The sequence below is a fragment of the Triturus cristatus genome, chromosome 5_2, assembly GCF_964204655.1.
Source record: "Triturus cristatus chromosome 5_2, aTriCri1.1, whole genome shotgun sequence".
In the NCBI taxonomy this organism is placed as follows: domain Eukaryota; kingdom Metazoa; phylum Chordata; class Amphibia; order Caudata; family Salamandridae; genus Triturus; species Triturus cristatus.
The window spans coordinates 763756922-763781628 of record NC_140588.1 but is presented as its reverse complement, the minus strand read 5'-3'; the positions used below and the strand labels follow the sequence as shown (position 1 = coordinate 763781628).

The following is a 24707-nucleotide window of genomic DNA, read 5'->3' as shown; positions in this document are numbered from 1 at the left end:
CCACGCACACGCCGAAAGCAAACACGAGACAACACGACGCACACAGGTTTCGAAAACGGTTCGTGACGCCAAATGTTCTGCTTGGGTTTTCGGATCAGATAGAACCCGCTCATTAGAGCCTCTCTAACCCAGCCAGAACGTTACCCTCTCCCTAGGGCTTATTCACAACAAGTAACCACAGATACCACCTAAGGACAGGGAATTCCTACTATATATATATATATATATATATATATATATATATATATATATATATATATATATATATATATATATATATATATATATATATATATATATATATGTATATATCTAGACCTCTTATAATACAAGTGGCGGCCTCGCGATCCCAGACGGACCCAGGACTTCCTACCCAGACGGCAGCCTTAGCCTCGCGGTCCCAGACGGACCCAGGACTTCCTACCCAGACGGCAGCCTTAGCCTCGCGGTCCCAGACGGACCCAGGACTTCCTACCCAGACGGCAGCCTTAGCCTCGCGGTCCCAGACGGACCCAGGACTTCCTACCCAGGCGGCAGCCTTAGCCTCGCGGTCCCAGACGGACCCAGGACTTCCTACCCAGACGGCAGCCTTAGCCTCGCGGTCCCAGACGGACCCAGGACTTCCTACCCAGACGGCAGCCTTAGCCTCGCGGTCCCAGACGGACCCAGGACTTCCTACCCAGACGGCAGCCTTAGCATCGCGGTCCCAGACGGACCCAGGACTTCCTACCCAGGCGGCAGCCTTAGCCTCGCGGTCCCAGACGGACCCAGGACTTCCTACCCAGACGGCAGCCTTAGCCTCGCGGTCCCAGACGGACCCAGGACTTCCTACCCAGACGGCAGCCTTAGCCTCGCGGTCCCAGACGGACCCAGGACTTCCTACCCAGACGGCAGCCTTAGCCTCGCGGTCCCAGACGGACCCAGGACTTCCTACCCAGACGGCAGCCTTAGCCTCGCGGTCCCAGACGGACCCAGGACTTCCTACCCAGACGGCAGCCTCAATACAAGTTCATCCTATGATTACCATAAAATACAACAGGGGAATCAGTTTTACTATTTATCAGATCACACAAGAACTGCCAGTTTGAGCACAACCTGTTCTCTGGTTCGAGGGGTTCCTCTCTCCCTTATTCAGTTACCACTTACCTGATCAGGGTTAACATCTGTTCATGTCAAGTCACAGCTGACTAGAAGAATAGGCTACCCTCTTATACAAGAACACGCAGCACATGTTGATTCACTACAAACTGGATACTTTATTATTTATTATATACGCAATCACATAACATTACTGTGTAACACATAACCTGCAAAGAAAAGTAAAAGATTAGGTTGTACACTCTGATAAGAAAGGGGTCGACATCACCTTAGTCGTGTGTAGCCTGCACTCAATGGTCATCTAGGTTCCCTTCTCGTCTGTGCCTCGGCTCGCCTGGAGGTCACACCTCCGTAGTCACAGCTCCCTTCTCCGAGTCACTGGGACCTCTTCCTCATCGGCTACTCTCTCCTCTCTGGCAATTCTGCTAGAAGAGTATCTGTCTCTGGGTTTTTCTCCGCCTTCAAGTTTGTCATCTGTCTTCCCTGGAATAAGTAGTAGCTTTACTGCTAACGGCTAGATGCCGCCTACGGACTGAAGTAAGTGCCTCGTAATTGCCTCAGACTTTCACTAATATAGAGGTGCATTTCCTCATGGAAAATTCCGGCCCGTAACCTGCCGCCCACCAAATTCTTGTACCTCCCCGTACCAAGGACACTTTCCCAGCCGGCCGGCCTGATGTAGTGTCTTCGGCATGAAGAAAAATACAATCCTTCGATAAGGGCCGGTCTGAACCGGTTCTCTCCAAGCGAATAACACCTCATAACTAAAACATCCCCTTTAACCTAGAAGCATCTCAAGCTGCCAGAGCAGAAAGAAAGATGGAGTCTCTCCCGTTTGAGGCCTACCAGGCCTGAATTCAGCACGGCTCCATGAAATACCCTCACTACAGGGCAGGTTATCCCTAATACTAACGAATCTATCCCCTAGGATATGTGTGCAAGCCCTAGTCTATGGGGAAGAACACAGGATCATGTCGAAGTGCCTAGTAAATAGACTTCATTCACTACTCTAACCCTTAGACTTGAATGGTGGGAGACTGAAGTCACCCTAATCACCCATCAACACAATAGGGCCGGGAAAATCGAGCAGTACACTGGCTTAACTGGAATGTGGGATGGTCATCATGACTCTGCCTTTTCTTTTTGTAATGTATACTTTAAATGACCATGCCATAAACCTAGGAATGTATGCCTGAGGCAGGAAATTCTGTATTTAAGGAGAAGCCCGTTTCTGTGATTTTCAGCAGTCTCCTGAGAGCATACACGCTGTTGTACTTCTAGGATACCTGTAATTGGTCTTCAGCCAATAAACTGATCTTTGACTTCACCCAGAAGACTCTGTGTTTCTGTAGGTCTGAAACAGGAAGAACCCCGAAGTCATAGGGTGTGTTCCCCTGCACCGCTGGGCTTAAAATACCCAGTACTTCAAGGGCTGTGTCTCCAAATCAATGGGTGAAGCCACTATCATTGTCGTCCCAAAAGAAGGGAAAGACCCCCTCTTAACAAAAAATGATAGGCCGATCTCGCATATCAACTTGGATTGCAAGATCTATGCAAAAATCCTAGCCAACAGACTCAACGCAATCCTCTCAAAACTGATTAGTAGCTCTCAGGTGGGGTTACTCAAATACCGCATGTCTAATGACAACACTAGATTGCTGTGCCATATTCTTGAGAAAGCTAAAATAACGGCCACCCCCTCTGTTGCCATCACCCTGGTTGCGGAAAAAGCGTTCGACAGGGTGTCTTGGTCCTTCTTGAAACAGTGCATGCTGTCTTTTAATCTTGGAGAGACTTATATTAACATGATACTGGCCCTCTACTCCACCCGACCGCCCGGATTGATATAAATGGCACCCTGTCGGAACCATTTCGCTTAGAGCAGGGCACTAGGCAGGGTTGCCCACTCTCGCCTGCACTATATCTCTTGGCCCTAGAACCTCTCATTGCGGATATCAAGCGTAACGACGAAATTGTGGGTGTGGACTTTGGAGGTATGCGGGTGAAACTTGCCGCGTATGCGGATGATATCCTCGTGGTTACAGAGAAACCGGGTGACTCCATCAAGGCTCTCATGACCACCGTAGAGAGATACTCCGCCCACTCCGGATACAAACTGAACCGAGATAAGTCCGAAATCAAACCCCTGAACATTTTTGGCAGTAGGTACATGCTGGGTGACTCTGGCCTATCATGGCAGACAGGCTATATTAAATACCTAGGGATTGAATTTGGCAACACCATAATAGAGACGCTCCAGCGCAACGAAGCCACCACCCTGGAAAAAATTAAAACCCACCTGGACGGATGGTCTCCACGATTTATAACATGGTGGGGGAGGGTCGAGGCCATCAAAATGATGATCTCTCCTCTAGTGAACTATCTAATTGCTATGCTGCCCCTCACGCTATCTCAGGACTTCCACCATAAGCTGGATGTCTTACTCTCCAAATTCTTATGGAAAGGGAAAAAGGCAAAAATCAGCATGAAGAAGCTCCGCCTGGATAAATCCTTGGGAGGGGTCAAGCTGGCGGACTTCAAGCTGTATCAGACGGCATTTCTAGCAAAACAAGGTTCCTACTGGCATGTACCGCCCGCCGAATATACCCCTGTTTGGCTGGACATAGAGAAGTCACTTCTTGGGAACCTCGCCCCAGCGGCCCTCCTGACCGCAAGCCTTAACACGGTCACTTGCTCAAAACCCTTATTCAAGAACACAAAAATCGCTCTGTTAAAGATTGACAAACTCTTAAACATTAGTATCCGGAGGTCTCATATGGAATCTCTATGGCACAACCACAACCTACTTTATAAAGGGAAACCATTACATAACAACTTATGGGTTGAAAAGGGTATCCTCTGGTTACCTCTCCTGCCATCACCAGCGGCTGTCGCCGCCTGTGGGACATCGCACTGATACTACATATACTTTATGCATGATGTTTGTTATGTCATTTTTGATTCTTAATGACTGCTACTGCTCATTTACCTATTGTTTTACCCTCATTGTTTATCTTTGTATGTCTATTACGTATGCTCTTATCTTTTCATATTGTATGTACTGCCTTATTTGGAAACAACCAATAAAAAATTTTGAACACATAAAACATATAATCAATATTCAATAACCATTACCAAACTAATCAATAATCAAACCAAGAAACTGATCAAGCGCGAACCCCAAAAAATGATCAAGGATAAATCTCAATAACATCACGTACTTTGGCCCACACACATTCACCCAATCCCTGATGCGCTGGGGTCAAGTTTGTTAACTTTGCCTCAGTTTACTTCTGCTACTCAGGCAAAAAATGTAAACATCCTGTACTTTGTGTATCTGAACAAATAATAATCGACTTTTCATCCACTTGGTCGATGGACCGATTAGTTGAAGAGTTGATAGAAAATGGTTATTCTCAAATACAAATCATCTTAGAATTTTGACTAAATAATCCGAAACTCTTGGTGCGATTTCAATAATTTGATCTAGTAATAATAAATGCTCACAGTGATTACACTCATAATTTCAAATACTGGATACCTCATGAGAGAGAGAGGTAACAATCTAATCATAGCAGTAACGGAACTATCATTTCAAATACATGTTGCAAAGAGTGGATAGAGGAAGACAAATTAGATGCAAATAAAAATTATCGTTTGCAAACCAACAATTCAGAGGCGATAGACAAAAGGTTCAGTAATCAAGAATAACGACTGGAAAATAACTTCTACAAGTCTAGTTAGATCGAATACAAACCCAAGGTTCTGTAAGGGAAAACTACCACCCAGGCCTATGCGGCAGTGGGGCACCCCTGAACCAAGAGTGTTTGATCAAAGAGTCAAGAACCAGGACAGGGACAGGACAGGAACAGCTAGGCCTCTCTGCAAATCAACGAACAGCCGTGCACTCCTCACTCGGGCATCTTCAGCCTACGTGACCGGCAGCAGCTAAACTACACCACTAAAGCACCTATTCTTTTACGCTAAATGTACATGTCCGTCCCACGATAGTTGCTAATTTCACATTTTCTAGCTAAGGGATTGGTTGAATTTTAGGGGTGGGATGTCACTCCACCGTGAAATCATTTACTCTTGACTACACCATTGTTCTACACATTTTTTGACATAGTTATCAATACCCTTTCTCTCTCATGAGCACACATGTAACAATTTATTGTACATTTTAATAAATTCAACAACTTCAGGTTCTGTTCCCATGATGACACTGGCTTTGCCGCTTGTCAATGTTCTGTCCTTCACCAGGTCACGCTTTTTCAGCTCTGTACAGCATTTCAGTCACGTGGTCACGTGGTTCCTGCTCAGTCTCAGTTCCACCCGCACTCAATGAGGCTAATTTAAGAAAATGGGGGACTCGTCCATTACTAAAAGAACAGCAAATGAACATTTATTAATTATGTGACAATGCGATTTTCACTGTTTACCCCCCCCCCACACACTTTAGCTCTACTTCATATTAATGGTTAGCCTAGCATAGCATAAGCAGAAAAGCGACATTATTTATTAGGATAAAGCAACACATGTTATGCTTTTTATTGAATACACAGGCGGCCTTGCCATGCAAACCTTCTTAATTTGTTCTAAACACAAGGGGCCCGATTCACAGAAGTAATCTGAGACAAAATCCTAAACTTACTACTTTTGGTATTCACAGAAGGCATTCAGTAGTAGTAAAGTTAGGATTTTGTCTTAAGTCTTAAATCTGTCTTAAGTCTGTCCTAAGCAAAGCAAAACTTCCCACGTGTAGTGTAATTGTGCACATTAATCATTCTAACACTACTTACTGTTAATTCGTTTTATAGGGATGTTCAATTGAGCAGGTTTCTTTTGCAAAATCCTGCTCCATCAATATACTGAGGAAGAAAATATAGGAGGTGTTTCAAGTATACTTTTTTGAAGACCACTTTCCATTTGATATATCAATTCAGCAAAATATTGTGCAATGGTGGGAAAACTGGAGAAGGTTTGAACATTTCTGAAAAGCAACTTGTAAGAAATACTCTGATGAGCAGGCAAAGGACTCATCACTTAACCTTGGGAGAGATGATGTGGAAGGTTTGATAATTAAATTTCCCAATCAAGAACGAAATACGTACAGAGGGCTCATTTAATGCCTACATTAAAAATTTGACCCTCAAAGGAATCTGGATTTTGAAAGATTTTTATGATGCAGGCTGTCACATTGAGGTTCTTTCAGGTAGATCTTAAGGGCATAACCCCACTCTTATTGTACTGGATGAGCAAGGTTATCATTACTTTATTGAGCCTACGAGCCAATATGGTAGCAAATAGTTGGTCGCAACGCATATGAGAGATATTGTGCTATAGAACATGTACTCTTATGACAGCTTGCCTTCTTTATATATCATTGTGAATAGGGCATGGCACCAATCTGGGGGTAACCTCCCCTGCGTATGGGCATTGTCAAATATTTTTAGTAGGTGCTTCCAGTCTCTTGAATAGATTCACCAGGAACCTGTTGGTCCCAGTGTTTTGACACTCTACATAGAGGCCAGAGCCTCCACCAGATCTCCCAGAGTTAGAGCTTCATCCAACATCTGGGCATCTTCGCTGTATAAAGTTGGTTGGTGTAGTTATTCCAAGAACTGTTCCATCTCCCCCTTGTCCTTGTGTGGCCTAGACTCGTAGAACTCTTGGGAGTAACAAGCGATTTCTCGTAAATGTTTCCCCTGTTGGGGTGGTTAATTTATGCAGCCATTACACCTCTTCCTCCCTGGGGCTTATCCAGGCAAGCGAATGCCCAGCTTTATCTCTCACATTATATCGTTTTTCATTGGGCTGGTAGATCACCACCTACTCTGCTTCCGTGTGATATTTCACCCTAGTGGCATCTAGTTGGCTAAGAATGTCTGCCTCCAGCAGTGCGGTAGTGTTGGACCCGGCCCTCGTAACATAGCCATCCCTGTCCTCGCACCACATAACCTGACCCCTGCACCTCACGCAGCCCCCGAGCTCCCGGCCTAGCCGATCCTTCCCACCGGAACGCACACACACCCGACCCGGACTTCCCCGTCCGTGGCCTTCCTCCCTTCGGCCACACCGGGCCCACGTGCCCACTCCATGCACCATGATGGCCGCCCGGCCCCAGCGCGACCCTGGCCTAGAGGCGCCACTCCGGCTGGAGGACATCGCGCTCCCATTGGGATGAGAGAGGAAGGAGCAGTTTCCGTCGCACCTCTGAGCTCCCCTGGGAAGGTGGGTTTCGATCGGCCCTCCGGCCTCCCCGAGGGCTGGCTCCACGCCTGCTGGGTGTCTGGGACTCCTCCTGACCCGGCCCTGAAAGGATCAAAAGACAATGGCAGGAAACCCCGACAGGCGACCCCCAGGTGACAAGACCCCCGCCTGCACAGACTCCGGACATCAAAGAGGAGTCGTCCTATAACAAGGGGTGCTCTGGAACTGTCCGGCAGATTCGCCTTTGGAAACACCTGAGCCCTGCTGAGTGACTCGCGGCTCCCTGAAGATCGTAAGACCTCCGAACCTGTGCTTGAGCCCTGCTGAGTAACTCGCGGCTCCCTGAAGATCGTAAGACCTCCGAACTTGTGCTTGAGCCCTGCTGAGTGACTCGCGGCTCCCCGAAAGATCGTAAGACCTCCGACTTGTGCTTGAGCCCTGCTGAGTGACTCGCGGCTCCCACAGACTCTCTTGGTCTCGCCGGACCCCGACGACGACCAGCGTATCCCCCAGCTCGAGGATTGTGAGCTGTGCGCCGGGTACGCTCCTGCATTTGATCCATATCCCCAAAGACTGTCCCGCTACCTCCTACCCCCCCCAAGACTCTGTGAGCACGCGCTCCACTTGTATATATTTGCCTTGCTGATCATAAAGATCGTACAACTCCGGTCTGATAAAGATTTGCTCTTAAGAACTCCCGGTGTGGTGTCTCTTTGTCGTGTGGTGCCGAGTGTACGATCCTAGATACGAGATTCCTCCCCTGAGGAGTCTCCCGCCAGTGCCCGTCTACGATACCTCGAGGGTTGGTCTCAGGATAGCCAGGGCCCCCTCCGGGCTCCTCTGAGGTCGCCTTCTAACATTGGTGGCAAGCGACGGGATTCGGGCCCATAATCTAGAGATCGTACCGTGAACGGCTGACGCACTACCGACAAAGATGGCAGAAGGAAACGCCGTGGTTCTCACAGAAAACGACACCAGTACCGTGTTCCAGGCGGAACAACTGGAGGAGTACACACACAGAGAATTGAAGCAATTCTGCAAGGAACTCAAAATCGCTACCACTGGTCTCAACACCAAAGAAGATATGCAGAAGGCACTAAAAGCTTGGGTGGATTCTGGAGCCCCCCGCCCAGAAGGAGCGGTGGAGCTCCACGACGAAGCTGGACCCTCCCAAGGAGAACGCAGCAGCAACCAGGTGCGAAGCTTCGTACCAGACGGGGGCCTATTCCCGGACGAACTCGCCGACAGAGAAAGAAGTCGCCATCACGAACTCGAATTAGCCAAACTCAAAATCGAGGGCGAGTTGAAATTAGCCGAGAAAAAGCTAGCAGTGGAACAGATGCGGGTGCAAGGAGAACTAGAAGAGAAGAAACTCCAACGGGAACACGAAGGAAGAAGACTTCAACTGGAGCACGAACGCAGCTTGAAGGAAATGGAGCTAAAAGCAAAAAGCGAAGAAGCGCGGCCCCCGGGGAACCGAGAGGCGGCTTCCCCGGCGGAGCAGAAGGTCCACATCCCCAAGGATGTGGTCAAAGAATATTACAAAAACGATGACATTCAACAGTGGTTCAGGGCCTACGAGGTCGCCATGACCTCCCATCGGGTCCCGCAGAAGGATTGGGGGGCCGGGTTGTGGGGACGATTCCTGAGCGAAGGGAGAGACACCCTGCTCGACCTACCAACCTCCATGCAGACCTCCTACGACCACATGAAAGAGGCCCTCCTCACAAGGTACGGCCTCACCCCGGAGATGTACCGCCAGCGGTTCCGGGACTGCAGGAAGATCCCGGGCACCACCTGGGTGGAGTATGTAAACTTCTTCAGCCGCGCATTCGATGGGTGGATCAAGGGCAGCAAGGTAACCACCCTAGAAGAACTAACAGACCTCATGTTGTGGGAACACCTGGCTGCGAACTGCTTTGTGGAACTGCGCCAGCATCTGCTCGACAGCAAGCTCACGGATCCGAGAAAGCTGGCTGTCGAGGCGGATCGCTGGACCAACACCCGGGTCTCCCGGGGCCCTGTAGGAGAGTACCCCCGAGACAGTCAGGGACCACCCCGCCAGAGAGGGGGGGAACCAGGGAGGGCAGAGAGAGTCCCAGTCCAGTCCCCCGAAGACCCAACCTCCGCCTTTCCGGGCACCCCCACCAGCTGTATCCGGCCCCCCCCTGAGACGGGGGCACCGGGTGAACATCACTTGTTTCCGTTGTCAGAAGCCCGGGCATTACGCCAACGACCCTGAATGCCCCATGGCCCCACACACCACCCAGGCAGCACCCCCCGCTAGACAGATAGCCAATGTAGCACTGGGGGAGGAGGTTGAGGAGACCGTAGAGTGGGAACCCGCAGCCATGGCCCTAGTATCCTTAGGAGATAGAGAAATGGTCCCTGGAAGCCTCCTGCCCTCCAACACGAAGAAATATGGGCAGCTCGTAACGATCAATGGCCACCAAGTAGAAGCCCTCCGTGACACCGGGGCCAGCATCACCGGTGTCCTCAGTCATTTGGTCAACGAAGACCAGGTCCTCCCCAACGTCTTTTGCCCGGTCATTTCCGCTGACAACACGGAAAGTCTGTGTAAAGTAGCCCTGGTGCCTTTTGAATGGGGAGGGGTGGTCGGTAAACTGAGAGTCGCAGTGAGAACCTCCCAGCCAGTCAACTGTCTCCTGGGGAACGACCTGGAAAGTTCCTCCTGGAAACAAGTCGAGCGCAAGACCCACCTCGGGATGATGGGTCTCCCTGAGTGGGTGTGCGCCACTACCCGATCCATGGCGGCCCACATGTATTGTAACAGTTTTCACAACTATGTTCCCATTTATAAGAGACACCAAACATATTTTCAATGGGAACCCCTTCTTCTTCCAGTACCTGAAGAAAAAACATCAAGAATTCCTGTGCGTCTTGCTGTACATTTTGAGAAAACTGTGTTCGTCCTAAACATACATCTAAAAGTTTTCTAATTTCAGTAGCACTTTCTATTTGAGTTTTATCATTACTCAGCTTTTGAAAAAGGAGACTCAACTCAGAACAGAATCTTTTTCTCTGATTTACTATTATCTGCTCTTGCAAACTTTCCAGATAAAATGCAACATTCAGCACTACATTAGCGTAGCAGTTGACACCAGAGCTATTTTCAAAATGACATCCTACAACCTCTTCTTCATTTTCCTTTTTCTTTTTGCTTGCAATTACATCACTCCTCTTTTTTTTCCTCCTCTCTACATCCTCATTACAGATATTCTCATTTCTCCTTTTACGAGAAACTACACATTTCTCTAACACAGGATACTGACCTAAATGAGGAGCATAGGTTCTTCTTAATCTATTATACTCCTATACACAATTTGTATCAGCACTAACTTTTGAGTCATCAAAGTCTATCATGAATAAACCAGATAATGTTTTCACTCGTGACAAAGCTACATAAGCCATACCTTCTTTGAACACAGTTGAACCAATGTTTACAAATGCACAATCTACAGTTAATCCTTGAGACTTGTGAATAGTTACAGCATATGCTAGAGAAAACGGAAACTGTTTCCTTTGTACATATAAGTCTTTCACAAGCATAAAACGAACTGTACAATGACAAATGTCTATAACTTCTTCTATCTGATCAAATTTTATTTTTAAACATTCGATTCCATCTTTTTTCTGATAATTAATAAAACCCACAACTCTTCCCATAGCTCCATTAACTAAACCTTTTTCAACATCCAAATTTCTCCTTAAAAATACTCTACAGTTCATGCAAACATATAGATTTTTTTCTAATCCAGCAGTTTTGGAAATGTTCTTCTCTAGTGAATCCAATTTATTTTTCAGTGTGCCTGTTAATGTGATAGTAATTCTTCCATCTTGAATTTTGTCCACTGCTTCCAATTTCCTGATATCTTCCTTTTCCAATTTCAAAAGCTCCTCATTGAATATTGAGCATTCACGTAGAGTTGGCATTAAGCAGATGACACTTTTCTTTTCTGCAATGTTCTTGTATATCTTCTCTGCAACTATTTCTTCCTTTGGAAATAAATTATGTAGCAACCGACTCTGTAATGCATTTGTGTCAGCTTCAGTCAGTAGTCCAATTCTGATATCTTTCAGAATACTTCCATATTCTTCATCGTTTGCTTGCCTCATATTAGTAGTAAGTTCCTTGTACTCAAAGAAGGACCAAATATTTGCATTACCAATGCTTCCCAATGACTTCTTTGTGTCTTCATGTGTCACAGTATTAACCACTGGTTGTCCTTTAACTGGAGTAAGCTGTAGAAGATCCCCAAAAACTATGACATGTTTTCCACCAAATAACACGTCATAGTCTGTCCTTAGAGTTTGCTGCATTCTTAAATGCACAAAGGCAAGCATTAAGTTTGATACCATGCTCACCTCATCAATAATGAGAACTTGCATCTTCTTCAATACTCTTGAAACTTCCAAGCATGCTTCTCCAGTTAGCTTGTGGTATTGTATTTTGTTCTCATGCTCCACTGGTAACATTAGCAAACGATGTAAGGTGATTCCTTTTATGTTATATGCTGCTAACCCAGTTGGAGCAGTAACCACACAAGACAAAGTAGAATCCGTTTTTTGCTGTAGGTAGCTTCTGATGACTTTTATTAAGAAACTTTTTCCAGTTCCAGCTTGTCCGCTTACATACATCCTGATTGGATGAAATGATGTGCATGAGCACTCTTTTTTTTCATGTAGTAATCCGTGATCAATTTTGTTTCTGATCTTTTCATAAATTTGTTGCTGCTCTTCATTCAGTTGTCTTTCCAAATTTGGTAAGTCTATAAATTCTTCTTGAGCTTGATTCATAGCCGTTTCCACTTCATTCATGGCTATTGCAGCTTCATTTTCAACGATTGGTTGTCCTAGGGGATCTTGACTGAGTGTTCCTGAACTTTGGCTGTCTTGAGAACTGTCTCTAGCTACTTCAGCTGCAATTGTAGTTTCCTGTTCAATTTCTTCATTTAACATTTGCACATAAGTTGTGAATGTACTGCATTGTATGCTGTCTTTGCAAGCATTAAATGAATCTTCATAGCTTTGAAATTCTCCCAGTAGTTCATCCTCTGTACGCCATGGTTTAAACAGCTGTAAAAGAGCCAAGTAGTAAAATTCCTTTTTGTCAGTAGTGTCGCAACTCAGCTTCCTGTGATTTATCAAACTTCCTTTTGTTTGCTTCACCAAACATCCTTCCTCACCAATGACTTTATATTTTCCATTGTTGATGTCTTCTGCGGCTTTCCGTGAATAAATGTAGTTCTGCAGCACTTCATAGAGACACATGTTCTCCAGATGATGACTTCTCTTGGGATAATATGTGTCCAACATGTTTGATTTCAAAATATCTGTACTTTCTGGGTCATTCTCGGCCAAATATTCAATTTCTCCAACAGATTTCAGTACCCGATTTCTCATTGCTGCAAGGCCTAAACTTGCCCAAATTATTCTTCTTGATTTCGAGTAGAGACTTGCAGAAGATAACCTATCTGAACATTCGTAGGATCCAATTTCTCGATGCGATAACATCTTTAAACTGAAACTGTACAGCTTCTTACTGACAGTCTTCTCGTGAGAAATCTCTTCCCACATTTCTTTCAATTTAGTTTTTTCAGATTTAGTAATGTAAGACGTTACATATCGAGCAACAGCAATGGAATTGTCAGCTACATACTGTATATCCATGTTAGCATTCCACATGGATAAAATGACTGGGTTGTAGTCATTTATATTTTTTGATTCTTCTTTTCTTTTAAGGTTGTAGGTATTCTTAGGTGATTTTCTTGTAATAGTATGTCTCACAGATGACATAAAACTGTTTACTCTTCCATTTGAAAGAACAGGTCTAGGAAATCCAAATCGACATTTAGTGTAGTATTTATCTTTGCTCTTGTATTTCCGTCGACAGTATTTTCCACACCGATGACTTTGGAAACGTAAAACTTGCTCCTTTAACTTTTTCTCTTCTGTGCTTTTTGGTATAGCACATGTTGCATATTCTTCAATGTAAGATAACACTGCTTCATCAGCATCTGTTCCAAACTTTGGGGCATCCTTGATCCACAACAGCATATGAATATGAGGAGCACCTCTTGCCTGGTACTCTTTTCTCCAAAAGAAATCCACTACTTCTCCAAGAGGTGGATTTTTTTTATTGCAGATGAAGGACATCATAGCCTCAAATCTATGATTGAAATATCTGCAAACATTAACCGGATCCAATGAGCACAGTTCTCCTGCTGTCTTGTATTCGATGTTTTTAATGTTTGAATTTGCCTCTCGTAGAAAATCCAGTAAATCATCCCAAGCGTACTCAGCACAGCTTAGGGTAAGGAACCATGTTGGTGTTCCTAAATTTCGTAACATGCATTTTAATTCACCATGGCGTCGGTACCAATATTCATTTGTCCCACGCTGACAAGCCATCAGATTGATCAGTTGTGTTTCCAAATGATCATCTCGGTGCTGCACTTTTTCCATAAAATCCTTAGCAGACACATTTTGTAAATGTACTCGACTTTTTAAAATGTGATTTACTGCATATGATAATGCAGACAAGTCGCTTTCAAATAAAAGATGGAACAAATAAAGAATACTTTGTCAAAATCTGGGATCTTCTGCATATAGTCTTGTAGTTCGATACTCAGAAGCTGGAATCTGTTCTGGACGTTCATCATATCGTCCTCCTTTTCCTGTAGGAAACAGCTGGGGAAAACATCGAGCTTCCAAGCTCTCCTCCCATACACTCACGGGAGTTCCTTTTGCTTTCTTCATCTGAAACAGATCAATATTGTCTCCCATAACTTCTTTTGAATGAAGAGGATGTATGCTAAAATGTTCATAAATTTCTTCTTCCTTTGACTTGTCCACTTTTTCAATTTGTCCAGTTGGTGTTTCTGTGTCTTCTTGTAAATCTTCTTCTTCTTCTTCTATATAAATTGATTCATACCATTTGTTATTCCTTTTCAAATACAAATTTGCTCTTTGTACTTTCCGTACATCTACCAGCTCCTGCCAAATCTTCTTATTCTTTGTAGGTACACCATTAACCAGAATAACTAATGGTTCAGTTTCCAAAGTATCTGCATCAATAGTTTCCATATTTTTTTTCAAATCCAAGGGCAAATACACCACTCTTCCTTTTAAACCTCTCAGTAAATCTGAAGGAGGTAATTTACCAGTTTTGGGCTCCATACGTACTATGGTCTGGAACGGATGAACACATTGAATAAGTATAGACTCATATGTATTTAATTCAGAAAGTTCGGCAGGAATCACATCCAATTCTAAATTATTATGTACAGCTCTGGTCGGCATTCTATTTTCCTCTAACTTGTTGTAACAGTATTTACAAATACGCTGATCTTCACCCAATTCAAAACAATTTTCAAGAAATATATATGTGGCAAAATCCTTCCACTTATAATTATCTTCATTATCACTTTTTCTCTTAGAGATCAACATTCCTAGTTTGTTTTCTATAATGAGTTCTGCGGCAACAAATACAAGTTATATTTGGTCTTTCATTAGAGATTATTGCAAATTTTGTTATGTGATCATTAAATGTCTTACTTACAGAGGGTTCTACATTCTCTTCCACTTCTTCCTCATTTACTGTGTCCTTTTCTGCACTGTCTTGTTCAGGACCAAAGTAACAAAACTGAATTTCATCAATAACCTTCTCTACATCTGATACCGATCCACGGAACAGAGCCCTATTCAATTCATCTAACTTTATTGCTGGACTTTTAGCAAAATACAACCGTCTCACAAACTTTCTCATTTCAGTATGATGAACAGCCAGCATCCTAAAATGATGAAAAACACTTTTACACACTTTTCTAGATAGACAAGCCAGAGAATGACCCTGCAAACCAGTATTCTCTCTCACTCTGCATGGTTCTAGACTTTGAAGCACCTTAATCTTCTGTTTTACACTTTTTTTACTATATTCTCTTAGAAACTCACGAAATTTATCAATAGATTCCTGACGCACAGTGCAAATACTACTACAATTCCAAGTGTACACTGGGGCTTTAGGACGTCTCCCCATAGCCTCATCCGCCATCACTTGTACCTCATCTCTTGGAACCATTATCTCCTTCTCCATTATACAACCATTTTTCACTTCATAAGCACGACCTCTGGTGTCAACTGCATGCAGCAAACTATTACTTTGAAAATAACTCTCTTCATTAAAAAAAGGTTCACTACTTGAACTATGCATCCATTCTCCTAAAAACACTTTACAAAAGTTTGTTCTTTTCACTACTCTTTTCCTTTTGCTTTGTGATTTCAGTACATTAACCATTTTATCTAATGTACGCATCCTATTCAAAATTAAAATGAATAGTTTCCTTTTTAATTCTAATGCCTTTGCTGCAATTGCTTCAATTTCTTTTTCTCTTATAAAATTTAGCCTTTTTCTTATATTTCTTCACATCCTTTATCAAATTGGACATAACTCTTCTCTGAAACATTTTTCTACGTATCTCTTTAAACGCTGTTTTTCTGTTTAAGTTAATCTTTATTGTTTCTGAAGGTATATTTGCATTAACTAAATACTCAATTTTTTCCTGTTCTTTTCTATTGAAAACATTCTTTCCAGTACAGACATTTTGTACATTTTTCCTTTTTATGAAGATGTTCTTTAAAAAATCTTTTGTCTGCTTACCAGAACACTTTCTGTTTTTCCCAACATGAGCATCTCCAACTAACTTAGGTCCTCCAGTTGTCTTCAAATATAGTTTTGTTTTGTGGTTTTTCCTTAGTCTGGATTTTGTAGGCATCTTAAATTTTGTTCACTGCTCTTCAGCAATACCTGAAAAAAACTAAAAAAAAATTCCTTTTTTTTATTTAAATATATTACTACATTTTTTATGATCTTTTCAAATCTTAAAATACTAAGTACCCCTTTCCTACAAGTGAAAATCACAATAACACCTTCACAAATTAAATATCTAAAAACAATTCCTGTGTGCACACAGAGTCATGGTTTGAAATTAGGCAGAAAACGAAATTTCTTTGCCAATTGGAAAGCACACTTCCTACTGCTTTTTTGGCAAGTGATAAGTACTTTTACAGTCTGACACATTTTGAATCCACTTTTCAGATTCTGAAAAAAGCACATGTCCAAACTGCTTTTTGAGACCAGCAACATGTGTAACCTGGGTGACTGACTACACTCCAGCAAGGGCAACCAGCCTTAGTGATGCTGAATGTATTTGCATTACTAAGTGCAACCTCAAACCCCAATCGGTTGTGAATACTGTGCATGATTCCACAGGATAAGCAGCTGGGTGTGTGCTAAGAGTCTGCTTCTGCATAAAAAAATAGCTCCCCCTTTCCATCTAATGCAAATGTAAAATCACCAGAGCAATACCAAACAGCTTTTTGAGACCAGCAACATGTGTAACCTGGGTGACTGACTACACTCCAGCAAGGGCAACCAGCCTTAGTGATGCTGAATGTATTTGCATTACTGACTGCAACCTCAAACCCTAAAAGTATTCCTCATTTATACCAGTACACCTTAATTTATGGTGAAAACATAGTCCATATTATTTTACATGTTTGTATTTGCATTACTAAGTGCAACCTCAAACCCCACTCGGTTGTGAATACTGTGCATTATTCCACAGGATAAGCAGCTGGGTGTGTGCTAAGAGTCTGCTTCTGCATAAAAAAATAGCTCCCCCTTTCCTACTAATGCAACTGTATAATTACCAGAGCAATACGCAATAAATCTCTGCCTGTAATTCCTATTTGCACACAGAGTCATGTTTTCATATTAGTCTGAAAACGAAATTTCTTTGCCAATTTGAAACCACACTTACTACTCTTTTTTTTGGCAAGTGATAAGTACTTTTACAGTCTGACACATTTTAAATCCACTTTTCAGATTCTTAAAAAAGCACATGTCCAAACAGCTTTTTGAGACCAGCAACATGTGTAACCTGGGTGACTGACTACACTCCACCAAGGGCAACCAGCCTTAGTGATGCTGAATGTATTTGCATTACTGACTGCAACCTCAAACCTCACTCGGTTGTGATTACTGTGCATGATACCACAGGATAAGCAGCTGGGTGTGTGCTAAGAGTCTGCTTCTGCATAAAAAAATAGCTCCCCCTTTCCTACTAATGCAACTGTAAAATTACCAGAGCAATACGCAATAAATCTCTGTCTATAATTCCTCTTTGCACACAGAGTCATGTTTTCATATTAGTCAGAAAACGAAATTTCTTTGCCAATTTGAAAGCACACTTACTACTCTTTTTTTTTGCAAGTGATAAGTACTTTTACAGTCTGACACATTATGAACCCACTTTTCAGATTCTTAAAAAAGCACATGTCCAAACAGCTTTTTCAGACCAGCAACATGTGTAACCTGGGTGACTGACTACACTCCAGCAAGGGCAACCAGCCTTAGTGATGTTGAATGTATTTGCATTACTGACTGCAACCTCAAACTCCACTCGGTTGTGAATACTGTGCATGATTCCACAGGATAAGCAGCTGGCTGTGTGCTAAGAGTCTGCTTCTGCAGAAAAAAATAGCTCCCCCTTTCCTACTAATGCAACTGCAAAATTACCAGAGCAATACGCAATAAATCTCTGCCTGTAATTCCTCTTTGCACACAGAGTCATGTTTTCATATTAGTCAGAAAACGAAATTTCTTTGCCAATTTGAAAGCACACTTACTACTCTTTTTTTTTGCAAGTGGTAAGTACTTTTACAGTCTGACACATTATGAATCCACTTTTCAGATTCTTAAAAAAGCACATGTCCAAACAGCTTTTTCAGACCAGCAACATGTGTAACCTGGGTGACTGAGTACACTCCAGCAAGGGCAACCAGCCTTAGTGATGCTGAATGTATTTGCATTACTGACTGCAACCTCAAAACCCACTCGGTTGTGAATACTGTGCATGATTCCACAGGATAAGCAGCTGGCTGTGTGCTAAGAGTCTGCTTCTGCACAAAAAAATAGCTCCCCCTTTCCATCTAATGCAAATGTAAAATCACCAGAGCAATACGCAATAAATCTCTGCCTGTAATTCCTCTTTGCACACAGAGTCATGTTTTCATATTAGTCAGAAAACGAAATTTCTTTGCCAATTTGAAAGCACACTTACTACTCTTTTTTTTGGCAAGTGATAAGTACTTTTACAGTCTGACACATTTTGAATCCACTTTTCAGATTCTTAAAAAAGCACATGTCCAAACAACATTTTCAGACCAGCAACATGTGTAACCTGGGTGACTGACTACACTCCAGCAAGGGCAACCAGCCTTAGTGATGCTGAATGTATTTGCATTACTGACTGCAACCTCAAACCCTAAAAGTATTCCTCATTTATACCAGTACACCTTAATTTATAGTGAAAACATAGTCCATATTATTTTACATGTTCCTCACATTTAAATTTCTCCCAAAACACAAAATGATAAACACAACTTCAACAAAAGGAATTCCAATTCTATTATTCATTTCTTAATTTACCATATACATCCCCTCTCAAACTCTTAACTCACCTTTAAAATTAGTTAGTTGTGAAAGAAATGTGGCACTCAAACAGCAGATTATCAGAGCCAGGATCTCTGTTCTGTACACCTCTCTCCTCTCAGCAGAACCAGATAATGGCAATGTTTCCCTCTCTTTTTCCACACATATACATGTTAGTTTCAAATCTCAGTGCTTCCCCCTTTTTTTCAAATGTAATCACACATTTCTATTGGTTGAAAACCAACCCTTTTCCAACAGTACCCTTCCCCCAACTTGACTTCAGCCTAGTACCCTTCCCCCAACTTGACTTCTGCCTGCTACCATAGCAACTGCTCTTGAAACACTGCTGTGTAGAGTTAGGTCAGAAGTTCACCACACAATGTTTCATTTCCAAAGAGCAGGAGTGCTTGACTTTTCAAACCTAACAGCAAATCCATAGTACTGTTCTTTGGTAACACATTTTTCTGTACCAATACAAAACATGCTTCTATAAATTTACACATACAGCCTAGTTTTTAGTGTAGAATGGTATGAAACAGCCAATCAGTTCTTTTAAAAAAAAAAAATATATGTATGCCTCCATTTCCAAACTGTCTTTCATTTCTTTTTACCATTCTACTGAATTACACCTCCTGAGTGCACCCCGAACTCCTTGGAAGATGTTCACAGTGTGGATTGTATGTCTTCTGGAGTGAAAAGTATGCAGAGAAAACAGGTATGGTGAGAGACCTTGCTTTGCCAAATGTAGACATTAAATGGATTGGTCAGAGAGGGTTAAAGTGGCACCAATTGATGCCAGTGGTGAAATCCTTCATGCAAATCCAACACCCTGACCTCATAATAGTGCACTGTGGTGGCAATGACCTAGGCACTTTGACTGGGGTAGGTCTGGAAATGCTTATGAAGGACACCTTTGCACAACTGTTTTCACTTTTCCCTAAAACTGCCTTTGTGTATTCTAACATATGCCAAAGACAAAAATGGAACTGGTCCAATCATTTTTGTCCGCAGATTGACAAAGCAAGAAAGCACGTCAACAAATCTGTTTCTGCTTTCCTCCGAGACTATGGTATGGGTTCCATTTACCACAACAACTTGCGTTACGACATGCAAGACATTTATAGAGGAGATGGTGTACACTTCAATGATGAAGGGAACAGAGTCTTCCTCTTGAACCTTAGACTCTGCATCGGTACTTACTTATAGGTACCACTAAAAAATCAAATCACTTCATAAACACAACGGCTCTTTTTAGAGCCCCCTAATATCTAAACACTTAAATCTGAATTTTATTTCTTTTTTTATTTTTTTTTTCTACCGTACGCGTACGGTAAGCTCACCGTAAGCTTACCGTACGCGTACCCCGTGATTTTTTAAAAAAATTAATAAATGTTTTTTTTGTACTTTTCTGTCCTTCTTTGACCCCCTTTCAAATGTTAGGGGGTCTGTAACTCTCTTCCTTGCCCCCTTTTCAAGTTTTCACCCTTTTTTTTTCTGACTGAAACACACGAAATGGCGGCCGCCGCTTCCTGGTTTCGACCGATTCGAATGTTTACTAAGATCTAACAGCCAATCAGAATCGCGCTCGCGCACGTCACCGTACGCGTACGGTAAGCTTACCGTAAGCGCACGGTAAGCGCACCGTAAGCTGGCTCAGATATATATATGCTTTTAAATGCTATTTTCTCAGGAACTACTGAACAGATTTACACCAGACCTACAAAAGGCACTTCCTTGACCTAAGGACTACCTCTCTGCCAAATTTCAAGTAACTCTGTTGAGCCGTTCGGGCTGTAGCTGTGTCTAAAGGTCCTATGGAAAAATGCATGGGAAAAACGCGTTTTGGGACCCCCCTTTTTTCTCAGCCCCCGCTTGACGAATCCCCCCGAGACTTTCAGGGTAGGAGCGGAGCGTAGCGCCCCACCTATTTTGATTCGTCGACCGGCGCCAAAGTTATTCCAAATAGAATGTTGCGGATTTCCTATGGAAACAGGGTCCTAACTATAACTACCTACTGGCGACCGCCAGTAGGTAAAAAACTTTTGAAAATCTGGATTTTTGCAGCCCCAGATAATCTGGTATTACCACTTATTTGATGTCTTCCCGACTGAGGCTACTCTCCCTCATCCCTCAACACACCCGCTTCCTAGCACCAAGATGCTCCTAGGAGTGAAAGTTGCGCTCTATAAATGACGTCATTTATTCTTTCATTCACCCGCTGCACCATTGGAAGGTATGCCCCTAAATCCCATGGCCATTTCCAACTAGTTTAGTCATCAGAGGTAATTTCTATGGGAGCTACATTCATGTTTTCTAGATTCCCGTTGATGACACTTTCATATTATCATGCTATGATGTTGATGTTTCAATATCACAGTCTTCAGTAGCCTTTGCGTTCAATTGTAAACGTGCCGAGATTATGCTAGTGGAAGCCAAGATGTAAGTGGCACAATATAACCGACCATGATGGCTGCCTGTTGTGCTTGGATGCTTCCTCTTAGGTGTGATAGGGTTTGCTATAATACGTATATTGCCTGAAGTTATCACGTTGTTCCATCAATGAGTCATAGAAAGATGTGTGCTTGTCAGAGGGCAGAGATGTACTTTAAATGTTTAATATACATACGGACCTATTGATGTAATTACAGTGCCTATTTAGTACACTTACTTCTAAAAGTGAAGTTCATGAATTAACTCAATACATATAGGGTTTAAAGGATTAGACACTGCAGAGAGTTAGGTGGTTAATCAGGAAAGCAAAAGTATGTAAATAGGGTTCCCTAAGACTCCCATATTTTACACATATTCATAGGCCTTGGGTTGAATACTGCGGCGCAGAGGCTACAGGGGCCTGAGTTACACCCCTGTGTTTTATGTTGCTATTGAAAACTACCCATAATACGTTTATTTTCTCATAGATGAATGTAATATAACTTCGGACTCGAAAGGAAAAAACTTACCGTTGGACAATGAAAGAAATGTATCCTGCATAAGTAATGACACAAGTGGTCCACCCCAGGATCTCCCAAGCAAGCTCTACTGGGAGTAAGTAATGGTTTAATAATGACAAAGCCAGAGAAGAGTCGATTTAAAACGTTTTTAATTTTTGCCTTGGAACACTTAAGAAGAGAAATGTGCATGGCAAACATTTACAAATCTAGCATTAACTAAACAGCCAAAATGTAAAATTGCATTATTAATGTTCTGAATATCTCTACAGAAACTTAAGCAGTTAGTAACCAATAGCAAGCACAAACCACTTTGAATCATCAAAAGTCAATACAATATACATGTAAAATATAAGTGTAGGGTTTACTAACTATTAAGGTTCATTCTGAGATTAATAAATTATATCCTTATTACAAAAATATTAATTATGTGTGGATATTCATTCAAAGTTTTTTTGTTTATGTACTGTTGACTTTAAGGGACTGCTGAACTGAAATGTTTTGTTTTTGTTTAAGGGAGTATGACTGCATACAAATGCACACAAACATAGTGCTACAAGTGCCTGCATTGGCGCTTGGTAGCCACAATTGCTCCAGCGCATGGAGAGAGCTGAAGAGAACCATATCTTTGTAGATATGTTGTTCTTCAACTCTCTCTTGTTCAGGCAACGCAGCACAGCAACTTTGCTTCCTGTCCTGCTGTTTGAAATGGTGTTGGCAAGGGCATACACCCTGTCCAAGCAGGAACCACCACTCTAGTCAAGATAACCTGTGCTCACTGTCTGGTAGCTTGGCACACAGCACTCAGGCTTATCTAAAGAGGCAATGTGTAAAGTATTTGTACAAATCACACACATACATGCATACATACATGCACACACACACACGCACACACACACACACACACACACACACACACACACACACACACACACACACACACACACACACACACACACAATAATACACCACAAAAATACTCCAGACAGGTTTAGAAACATAGATTAAACAAGACAAAAATGAAAAAAAACCCAATAAGTACAAGTCAAGATATGAAGTTTAAAAAACATTGTTCGGCACCTGATCCTTCTGTCTTGTTCCATTGTAAAATGAAAACCCTTTTTCTCCTGGTGTCCTACCTGCGCTGTTCACAGTATTAGCATGAAGATTCTGCTCCCCGAGGTGCTGCCTGTGTTTACATTTGATCTTTGTTGCTCTGATTGCTTAGCGGCCGGCCCCGGGGGGTTGTAGGCCCATACTTGTTCTTGATTGACATGTCAATAAAGGTTTTTCAAAAAAAAAAAAAAAAACATAAGTGTAAAAATAGTGCTTAAAAAAGCAATAGCTCTTTAGGGTTTACTTAAGGTCACGCTGGACTGGGGCAAGGACAACGGTTCAGGACGATCATAATAGAGTGCAGGCTGGGGACAAGAGCCACACAAGCCCAGTGAACAGAGTACTTTTCCCCTGGTTGCAACAGCGAGATACGGGGTGCAGATTAGCGATGCATCGAAATGTCGGGCCCGCAGTTGAGGTGATGCGACGATTTTCTTGACACTGTGGCAGTGATGCGTCAGGGTCTGTTGAGCTCAGCGCTGGTTCCGGTCCAGCAGGTATTTGGGTCCAATTCCAGTGAACAAGGCACAGGAGGAGGGGCAGAGACATTGATTGCCCTGAGTCTCAAGCAACAGGATGCAAGTCAACAAGCCCCTGAAGACCACTTCAGTGCCAGGCAGAGTCCAGCTCTCCTAGGCAGAGGCAGAGAGCAGCAGGCAGCAGGGCAGCCCGAGAGGAAAGCAGGCCTTTCAAGTCAGCAGTCCAGCAGATTGTCAGTCTTGGAAGAAGCACAGCAGTTCTTCTGACAGAGTCCAGTAGTAGGTCCAAAAGTGTCTGCTCTGGTGGGGTCAGAGATCCAGTACTTATACCCAAATATGCCTTTGAAGTGGGGTGACTTCAAAGAAGGGTCTTTGAAGTGCACACAGGTCCTTTCTTCCCAGCCATGGCTCCAGACTATGAGGGGGTAATCAGTCCTTTTTGTGGGAACCAGGACATTCAGGTATGGCAGCTTCTCCCTCCCTTCCTGCTCAGGAAGAGCCATCAGCAGTGATTAAGTGCTCAGAGTTCTAAGGCCTATAAAAAGAATCTGCAAGAACAGGAAGTAAGCAGACAAAAGGTTTGGGTGCAGACCACCCCAAGGATGACAGGCCCAATTCCTGTGTTGCATGAACTTTTGATAAATATTCCCCTTAATTTACAGCAGGCACCATAAAAAGTTGTATTGCTTCACCCTCCCAATTAATAGAAAATCCTGCACTCCCACACGGAATCACACACACAGCGAAGCAATTAAAACACCTAGGGCCTTATGTAGGTAAATTACATTTACCGATTCTTAAATACCGAATTTTACCGATTCGGTATTTATGAATCGGTAAATGTAATGTAGGGAAGAAAATACAGATTCGGTAAGTGTCGGTATTTTAGAATCGGTATTTACCGATTCGGTAATGGTAACTTGTATCTCATTGATTCCTATGGCCCAGGAGGCCCATAGGAATCAATGGGAAGCCAGTTACCATTACCGAATCGGTAAATACCGATTCGGTAATGGGGGGAGCACAATCAAGGGTGGCAGGGTGTCACATTGACACCCTGTTGCACCCCTGATTCCTGCATGTGTGCACATGTGGCACACATACATGCCCTAAGGGCATGTGTGTCTGCCACATTGCACACATCTAAGGGCCAAATAATGCATTAACTAAGACATTCGTCATTTACCACCAACTTTCAGTTGGTGGTAAATAACGAATCCACACTACACCCACACACTCCCCCTACATCTCATTTCAGGATTCGGTATTCACCGAATCGGTATAATTACCGATTCGGTAATTTTACTGATTCAGTAAATTACCGAATCCTGAAATGTC

The 24707-nt window shown here is 43.0% G+C and overlaps 1 protein-coding gene across 1 annotated transcript in view; it reads left to right on the top strand.

Annotated features, from left to right (window-relative positions):
• Positions 1 to 24707, top strand: part of LOC146829238 (sodium- and chloride-dependent neutral and basic amino acid transporter B(0+)-like) — a 1256359-nt gene that overhangs the window by 143080 nt on the left and 1088572 nt on the right. Inside the window, exon 5 of the mRNA XM_085606669.1 lies at positions 21745 to 21871. Coding sequence (XP_085462795.1) covers positions 21745 to 21871 — 127 coding nt within the window. The remainder of the gene's footprint in view (positions 1 to 21744; positions 21872 to 24707) is intronic.